The following is a 9,687-nucleotide window of genomic DNA, read 5'->3' as shown; positions in this document are numbered from 1 at the left end:
TGTAAACAGAGCAAGACTATAGGCGTCGCTTTTCCGACAGTGGCGGCGTCAATATTGAAATCTTAACCTAAGGTTAAGTTTTTGAAATGTCAGAATAACTTAATAATAACTATCATAATCAAATATCATAATATCTAGTTCATGAAACTTAGACATAAGGGTGATCAAGTATTACTGAACAACAAAAACTGCCTGAGATTCAAGTCACATGACAAAGGTCATTTAGGGTCATTGAAAAGAGACCAATCTAGAAATTGTAACCAAGGTTAAGTGTTTTGAATGTCATGACTTTAAATGTTTATGTATCTAGTTCATGAAACCTGGACATAGGGTAATGGTTTATTCCTAGAAATCCTGTTCGAGTTTCAGGTTACATGACCAAGGTCAAAGGTCATTTAGTGTCTATGTAGGTCATTATTGAATTGTCATAACTAATTCTATGGATCTAGTTCATGAAACTGGCCTATAAGTAAGAGCAATCAAGTATCCCTGAACATCCTGTGCGAGTTTCAGATCTCATGATTTAGATCAAAGGTCATTTTAGGTCAATGAACTTTGGCCATGTTGGGGGTAATTGTTGAATTGCCATCATAACTTTGAAAGTTTATGGATCTAGTTCATAAAACATATACATAAGGGTAATCGGTATCAGTGATTGTTTGGCACAAGTCTTGGGTCACATCAAGGTCAAAAGTCATTTTTGGTCAATGAACATAGTTTTTCAATATATTTTCTTTCATGAATAATTATTTTATAGTTGTCATCAAAGTCAGCACTGCTGCTTTATTGAATCGCATAATGCAGTGGAAACTGCCAGAGGTATTCCACCTGCTTATCCAACTGATTGAAAGTCGGTTATTAATACACATTGAATGCATTTCAAGTGCATTTTAAATAAATTTTGATTAACTGCAGAGAGATGCACTTGTAGGCTTCATATCAACAAAAGCCAAAACTGATTGAAGATTCCAATATTCAAATCATAAAAATAATGTTTTTTACACAGTATTTTACACACTACAAACTCCCATCTTTCCTAAGAACTAAGGTGTAACATTGTTACAAGTCATTTGACCCAAATTATGCTTATACAATGAATTAACTTTCATATGTAATATAACATTAGTAAACAATGCCTAACTACTGAATCATGTTCATATTCCTTTGCTTTATGCTGATTTATAGAATGAATTATATATGACATGCCAAACCTCTATATGATTCCTGTGAAATGTTATTGTGATTGAATTTATTTCAATAATTGCAGGCTTGGTATGGCAGGGAGAAATTAGACAGGGACTGTTGTTACAACAGCATCAACACTACCATGTAAAATGATAATAGCTACTGTCATTGGTTACAGTATGATTTGATGTGTGGTGAATTCATCATAAATATTGATTTACTTTGGCTGTTCAATGTTACCATCATGGTAATTACCACAAACGGATTGTTCAACGCACCTAGCAACACACAATACTTGTATGCAGGCTTGTACGAGCTATTTATGTGCTCTGTGTTTAGTATCTGTGTCCCAAAGTTATATGTTGAAGATTTGTGTTGGTTCAGTTTTGTGGTTTATATTTAAATACTGAATTTCTTCTAAGTTGATAACCAATACAGCAATACTAAGTTGATATAGCTAGGTATACTGTTTGTGTATTGTATAAAGACATGTTGTTGTTATGCATAGCATGTAGAACATATCTCATGTACTTTCAGTTTTATTGGTAATGACATGGATGTTTTATTTGTGCATCAATGAAGGGAAACATTCTAATCATCTTTTGCGGCAACGCCTCAAAATTTGCCAAAATATGGAGGTGGTTATCTAGTTATTTTCATTTCTGTTGTAATGATTTGGGAATATATATGTCTGAGAAACAAATTTTGGTTTATCTTTACTGTCTGTTTGGAATCTCGTTTTAGGTGTATTCACACAGACTTCATGTAATTTTTTGGAGTGTAATAGGTTCATATCTCACATCAAAATGTAATGTCATACATTCTCTGGGAGGAATAAAATTACATTAGGAGTGAGACCTATTCCTGTTAAAATTCTCATAGCAAATTTAATTGTAAATACATAAATGCTCTTCTTCTAGAATTCCATTCATTTTAATGAGAATTGTTTCAATACCTACACATATATCTATTGATGCCAATTGGATCTGTTGTTCAAATCTAATTCATTCGATAAAATATGATGAAGACTTACGGGCAACACGCAGAATTTTTCCCTTGTCACTTAAAGAAGATCATAAAATATGAATTCATTTTTCCATTTATTGATGCACAATAAGTTCATAGTGTATTTCGTCTTCATGAAATGAAAATTGGGTTGGCAGGCCTTGCAATTTGTGCGTTTCATAATACATGACTTGAAACGTTTATTGGGTTGACCACTATTTCCAATGACGTAGAAGATGATGGGGGCCGAGTGTAAGAATTGAAAAATGAAATAAATATTTCACTGGTCAATGAATTCAAAGGGCAGGGAAAAATAAGTGTTAATCAGTTGAATTAGCAATGGGATCCTGGGTAAACTGGTGATTAGCCGAGGTTATAAATCGCATACACTACAAAACTGCAGGTGTTAATTTAACACCAGCCTAGTACCTATATCGGAAAACACCAGGGAGTTGTTCAAAGAACACCAGGGCCCCGTTTTACAAACAGTTGCGATTGATTCAATCAATTGCAACTATGGAAAGCCAGTAAAGTCAACATGTAAAATGTATGTTTGTTTTTAAAAAAATTCTAGATATGAATGTATATCCATAAATTCATTGAATTTTTGACTAATTGTTGTTATCTCCTTTGGTTACCAAGGACATTTGCAAATTTCTTGTAGAAAAAAATATGACACTGATGGATTTCCATGGAGTTACAATTAATTGGATCAATCGTAACTCTTTGTAAGACGGGGCCCTGATGAGAATCAAAACGATATTGTTTTTAACACTGACTGTTGTTGCTTAAATGCCCATCTGGTGTTAGCCTAACACCAGTATGGTGATGTTTCAACACCTCTCTGGTGTTTTGCAATATAGACACCAGGCTAGTGTTTAATCGAAAAGTGTTTAATTAACACCAGTGTTTTTGTAGAGAAACACACTGAGTATTGCATGATGTTGAGTACAAAGTGGTCGACCAATACGGATTAACGCTTATGCGTGACGGCACAATTTGGGCCCAACTTGCCAGCTTATATTATGAAACACACAAATTATGGATATTGTCTGTGAGTTACGAAATGGCACAAGTAAAACAGAATAAGCATGTTGTCAATGCCTGACACTCTAACAAGAAGTTTCAATTTTTTTAATAATTGTTAAAAAAAAATTAAACAACTTGTAAAACTTTTCACAATAGTTGTTACAGTGACAGACTTAAACAACATGCGTTTTAAACACTGCTTTTGATATGAAGGTATGTGTTGAGATAAGTTAAGGTATGGAGTCATAATATTGGAGTTCAGACACCATGGTGGACAGTGATACTTGTTTTGTGATTGTAGATGTGTATCTGTTATCTAGTTGTTGTAATTATACGGAAAGAGAGGGAAGAAATATTGTCACTTCACTTGTGGATTTTAAAGGTATTATTTCACGATTCTAATTAAAGAAGAAAAAGATTTTTGATTTTTTACACTCGAAAAAGTAAAAAAAAAAATTGCGTGTGTTATCATTGAAATGATGTCATTAAATGATAGGTTGAATAGGAAGAGAGAGAAAAGGTGCAAAGTTTACCAAATGAAAGGGATAAGAGGGATGAAGAGAAGCAACCCCACAGAAAACAACAACAAATGAATGCAATTACGTAATACTTGCAAATGTAGAAAATGATCTCAACACGAGGCCAAGCTCAAAAGAAATAAGGAAGAAAGTTAAGAGAGAGAAAGGGCGATGGTAAAGAGAGGCCATTTGACCTCTGCCGTTTTTACTCGTGTTTCAAATAGAAAATCACACAAAAAGTTACGAGGTTTGATTTTCTATTTTTTTTTCTGGGGGGGGGGTGAGGCGGTTGCAAGATGGGAGAGGAATGAAGTTGATTCATTGCATAAGTTATGTCAAATTTGAAATGCTGTTATTGAGTCAGATTAGGTGAAGTTGTAATAAAAGAGCTTGTTTCAGGCGGGGGAGGGGTTCCTTTTTTGCCAATAGCTCCCCCTCCAAATAAAAAACCAAAAACAATCTACAAATAAAAAAAGAAGTAAAACATAATCTTTAAAAAGTATTTATTAGATATATATCTTGTTCTGTACTAAAAACGTCATTAAACTGTCAATTTTTCAGATCGGAATAAAAAAAATTATGTTGTATGTTATTGAATCAGATACTTATCCTGTAAATTTACAGAAGCTGCCTAAATGACCCGTTTTAGTTCTAATTCGCCAAAACCGTCAGTTCGTGCTCGTGTATTCAGTTCTTTATTATAAAATGTGCTCAAAATGTCCACTTTTAAGGCCGGAATATCAATATTTTTACCTCGCGCTTAGCGCTCACGTCAATTGTTCAGTTAGATACCCATCCTGATTATGGTTAGTGCGAAGAATGACAATTTTTCAGGTCAGAATATGAAAAAAGTTTCAGCTACCGTTTCCTGCTAATGAGCCGCTACTAACTGGCCTTCAGGTCAATTAGGCCTATTACAAATTTCGGCTCGCACTTGCCGCGCGCATTATTTGTGCATATACTGTCATGACTGTAGTATGCTTTATGAGATTATTGTTCGTAAGAAAAAAAAAGTTAAGATGTACTCAATTTCAGCCTTTTTCAGTTATTTTTTTGCGGCCGATCGGGGTAAAATGTGGATTAAAATAGATTTCCGCCTCCCTCCTATAAGGGAAAGCTTGATCCGCCCCGGAAATAAAATGGAACTGAGGTACCTAGCCTGATGATGAACTATTAAGTTCAATGCAAAAAAAGAACACAAAACAACAACAACAAAACCCTTACTAGGGCCAGTATTTTGCGTAAAAATACACATTTCAGCTGCATATTACAGTCATCCATTTTTAGATACTATATACACACATTGCCATTCAAATTTCCAAAACAGTGTCTAGTAAAAAAAAAGTACTTTTCTATTTTTTATGGTAAATCATAAATAGGCTGGCTAAATAACACTAAGGGGGTGTTGCAATAAAATATTTACAGTCAATCACAAATTTCAGATGCAAATTTACAAGTGATAGGTAAATTTCAACTAAAGAAAATCAACTTAGGTTTGATGGTGGATGCAAGAAGCAGACCATCAATCAATTGCAAATTTGCAATGAAATGCACGACTTTCTTCTTCCTATATAAGTACGTACCACCTGTGGTGTATTGTCGTACTGTATGAATGCTGAGTTAATTTGGGGACCTGACGTTTCTTGCCAGCACCCCATAAGTCAAGATGTTTATTTTTATAAAAAGATGGAGAAGTTATAATAATCACCATATACTCGGGAAGAAGCCATGATGGCCACATTATATTCCTACAACCATAACCGTTTTTATTTCACAATGAGACTTGATGTTCAACTGTTCAAGGGGTCACAACTTGCTTTTAACAATGTCACAAGTTTATGTTCATATATAATTCATTCCTGCTGAACAATACTTCCATAGTTCCCTTGATATCTACGTGCTCCATCTGCAGACATAGCTTTGTCTTTACGAGAAATATCAACTCCACTTCCAGAAATAACTGGGCCTATATCAGCCTTGCCACCAGTCCTCGATATTTCAGAACGTTGCTGAATGTCTTTGATAACCTGCTCTGAATCTACTTCCGGTTTCACATGAAACTGCTGGGGAGTGTCCTTGGGGATGTGAGCAACAGTTCGCTCCTTCTCGTCACCGTCAGGGTCATCAGTATCATCTGACAGTTCGAAGATTTCCTTAAGTCTGTCTTTGTTCAAGTTGAAAGCAAACTTGGTGTCCAGCATGGCCGCCATATTGACATGGTCGGTCACCTTCTTTCGCCTTCCCCCGGGGCAGAGATCGGTTACGATGGTGATCTCCCCCTTCTCTTCAAACTCTTTGAGCTTGGTGAACTCTTGTTTGAAGTTATGGATGCTGCCTACGTAGTCGAACTCGACGTCTTCGTAGTAATGGTGGTTGACGTGGTAACCATTTTCTGCCGCGTTGGATGGATAGAAGCCATACAGCGTTACGTGATTGCAGAAAGTCTTGGCAATTATGACAGCATTGAAGCCGGTCGTTGCATAGTGTCTTAAACCATGAAACCTGCATTGAAAATTTAAGAAAAAAATAGGAAGCAAACTTAGCAAAGTAAGTAAGTCAGACAAACTTGATCCAATGAAATTGACAGATTTATTTTGAAATATTTTAATGGCTACCATTAGGAATCCACAACTTCCCAATGATGTCACCTCTTCCTTTATTCCACTATTTAAGTCTTTAACCAGTACATGACATTTCTAATTCTAAATACACCAAAGTGCATAAACATAGAATGCAAATTAATGGGACGTAAAGTTGCAATGTTTTCTTAAGTAGAACAATAGAATGAATTAAAAACAAGGTTTATTTCGAATTTGAAACTGACGGTTCGTCATCAAGTTTACCACTTTGAGCTTCAAAAGTTTAATGACTCATTTAGATTGAATGTTTGTCTCTTTTGTGTACAAACGTGTTTGACAGCTTCGAACATGTCCACTTACTTTTCAACAGACACTGGTCTCCAGCTGTAGGCTAACTGGATTGGTAGGTGGTAATAATCCTTGAGAACATGAACCACATCCTTTAGATGAAAGCTACTGTTCCGTTGCAAAGTCGACTTTGAGTACCAGAGGATCGAATCATTCAGATATCTCAATCTCTCGACATAAGTCCGATGCCAGAATGTGTCTGGAGCCGTTTGTGTGAGGTTATTATGCAAGTAGAACAGTGTCTCGAAGTTCATGATGGTGAGATGGGAGTGCTGACCGACATCGATGGCATAGTCTTCGATTGGAGCGAGGTTAGCTCGTATTATGAAATCATGTTTATCGATGACTCTTCCGCACCGGGATCCGCTGAGAATCCCGCTGTTGCCGACGACCGCGCAACTGTTGCGGCGATCGAGCGTGGAGACACGAGGCCAATAGTGGTTGACGGGGCAGTTGATGTCGAAGTACCGTCCCGATGCGACCTCCGTGGCGTAGTCGGCTAGGTTGATGCGTGGATGTGTGTTCTGTGAAAAACTCATCTCATGAGCGGCGACGTCCTGGTCGTAGATGAGCACGGCTGATCGCCGAAGGTAACACACTGGAAGGTCATCACTGTGCGTGGAGACAAGCATAATTATGAATGATCAATGACTTACTTAATCCTACTGGAACCAGCAGCTACAAGTTGTGTCCAATTTGACCGAATATAAATTTTAGAAGACAACTTGTGAGGGGCACCTTTGTCTCTCAAAGGTCAAAAAGGTATCAAGGTACATGTAGTTTCCTTTTAAGTTGAAGGCAACACTTCAAATTTAACTTAAGGGAACTACAAATGCACATAGTGCTGATGATAAGCTTACCATCAAGGATAAGGATAAAGATTTGAAAATAAATGTTGGTGCTGATACTAGCTGGAACTTCACCGTATAGGCCCTAGGTAATGTGAATGTTACAAGTAAAGCCAGGGAGTTATTCAAATGGGGGAGCCAAGGAAAAACCATCCTAACAGTTTCATTCGTGTTTGTAGTATGTAATGTGATTTTTAATTTTTTTTTCAATTTTTCAATCAATTCTACAACGTACTAGATCTGATCCGGAAAATACGACCGTTATCCCGTAGGTTGTATCAAGAATCATATATACAAACTTGCACAGGTTCTTTAGACCAAGGAGCTTCTTGACCATCCAGAATTCGACAGTTTGTGTAAAAAAAAATCTTGAAGGGTTTAAAGAAAAGAAAAACGGTTCTCAAGGACTGATCAGAACCATTTCTGTTTCTTTGTAGAACCTTAAAAGGTTCCAAATACGGAACAAAAAAAAGTTTTATAATTTAGAAGAGTGTGGTAACACCATAAGTGTTACGTAAGGAATAGCAGATAAGACATAGTGACTGACACCAATAGAGTTGAGATACGATCAATGTCAAGGATGGGGAAAGCATCAAATATAGGACAAAGTGATATCTTTTATAGCATTAAGAATAAGATATAAGATATATATATTGTGCCATGGGAAAGGATAAGAATGCAACAAGAGACTAAATTACCTTGTGCAGAAATAATGACATTCTCTCGTTAGATGTATTTCAGATAGAATGACATAGGTAGCTACCATCCCACACAGGACTAGACAAACTCTGGCAAACACCTTGTTACGAGCCATTGGACCTTGTTTATTCGTTACCATCATGGCCATGATGAGATGTTCTTAAACTGTAAAAATAAAGAAAACACGTATATTAGCCTGTACTTTTGCAGCAATATCAAGATATGAAATAATTGTGTTTAAATCGTTCCGAATGGTGAGTAAACTATTTTGGGTATTCGCTATTGTTTCCACTGACGAGACAACATTCTGCTAGGTTTTAATGGGGGTTTTATTAGAGCTTCTCATTTCATTTCTTTTCGTTTGTTTCCATTCCAAGAATTGCAAAAATCATTCTCTGTCGAGCATCTTAACATAACCACTCAGGGGGGGGGATAGTAAAATGCAGCCACCAAAATCAACATTCATGATCAAAGTGTAGTAAGATGTGGGTAAAATGTTTAATTTTATTATGTGCATTTAACGCTCAATTTCATTACATTTTCAATTTATTTGCAATACAAATTTACCTCTATCTAATCGTGACCATTGTAATTCGACGTAGAAGATGTAAATAACCAATTGCAGCATTTCTGATCTGGGGGAAATGCTTAATTCTATACCTAGGCGATTATCGGACTTTCTACACGGAGTCTACTGTATATATATCACACAGCAGCAACAGTGTTGATATAAATAAAACTAAACCTATTGCTTGTCGTGTACATGTCATATACACTTTCTCATGTAACCTTAAATGTGTACATAGGAAGAGGTTGAATTTGGCACATTCTTATGACATAAAATCAGAATTTCTAGCTTAAATGACGTCTTTCTTTGTGTTCAATATAACCTATAGGAAGCCTATACAATCGGTCTTAACAACATTCCCATTGTGATATATACAATCTGATCATTTGTACAAGTATATTGAACTAATTTATTCTATATTTTACTGTAATGATATAATCATGACAATTGTGGGCTACTCCCAAAAACTAAGAAACCAAAAATTGCAATGTATAGAGTTAATGTCAGATCAGGAAGAACGGGTACGCGCACCGATCGTCGAAATGCTTTAAAAGCAGATCTGCTGAGAAATGTTATTGTACTATACGGATAGTCAACGCTTATTATAAACCAAAATATCATAATCAAATCTGCAATTTTTGACATACCTTCTTATGTTCTGCTTATTTAGGTTCCATAACGGACATTTTTCCGGATTGCAACCATGATGCCTAAATGCAACCAGAATCTAAACACCTCTGAGTCATTGTGTACAAAATGCCCGCGAAGTTACCAATTCTTGCCAGAACGTCTCTTCGTTGAAAGGTTATATAGCTCCGCGTTGCACTTGGTAAATATATACTTAAAGTCGTCTGGTTTGGGTTAATTATTAACTTTTCGGAGCTGTATAATCATGCCGGTGATTTTAA

The 9,687-nt window shown here is 36.1% G+C and overlaps 1 protein-coding gene across 1 annotated transcript; it reads right to left on the bottom strand.

Annotated features, from left to right (window-relative positions):
- Window positions 1-4,008: 4,008 nt before the first annotated feature.
- On the bottom strand, window positions 4,009-9,542 carry LOC121422577 (alpha-2,8-sialyltransferase 8F-like). The gene is made up of 4 exons (XM_041617726.1): window positions 9,427-9,542; window positions 8,211-8,376; window positions 6,677-7,276; window positions 4,009-6,239 (listed from the first exon to the last, which is right to left on the bottom strand). The coding sequence occupies exons 2-4, from the start codon at window positions 8,357-8,359 to the stop codon at window positions 5,591-5,593; spliced, it is 1,398 nt and encodes a 465-aa protein (XP_041473660.1). The 5' UTR covers window positions 8,360-8,376; window positions 9,427-9,542; the 3' UTR covers window positions 4,009-5,590.
- Window positions 9,543-9,687: the final 145 nt, after the last annotated feature.

This window comes from Lytechinus variegatus, chromosome 10 (genome assembly GCF_018143015.1).
Source record: "Lytechinus variegatus isolate NC3 chromosome 10, Lvar_3.0, whole genome shotgun sequence".
In the NCBI taxonomy this organism is placed as follows: Eukaryota; Metazoa; Echinodermata; class Echinoidea; order Temnopleuroida; family Toxopneustidae; genus Lytechinus; species Lytechinus variegatus.
This window is presented reverse-complemented; position numbering and strand designations above follow the sequence as displayed.

Coding starts and splice junctions, on each gene's coding strand:
- LOC121422577 (XM_041617726.1), bottom strand. CDS start 8,359: ATGGCCATGATGGTAACGAATAAACAAGGTCCAATGGCTCGTAACAAG. Junction 7,277..8,210: donor TGTCATTATTTCTGCACAAG/GTAATTTAGTCT, acceptor CTCCACGCACAG/TGATGACCTTCCAGTGTGTT. Junction 6,240..6,676: donor AGACCAGTGTCTGTTGAAAA/GTAAGTGGACAT, acceptor TTTTCAATGCAG/GTTTCATGGTTTAAGACACT.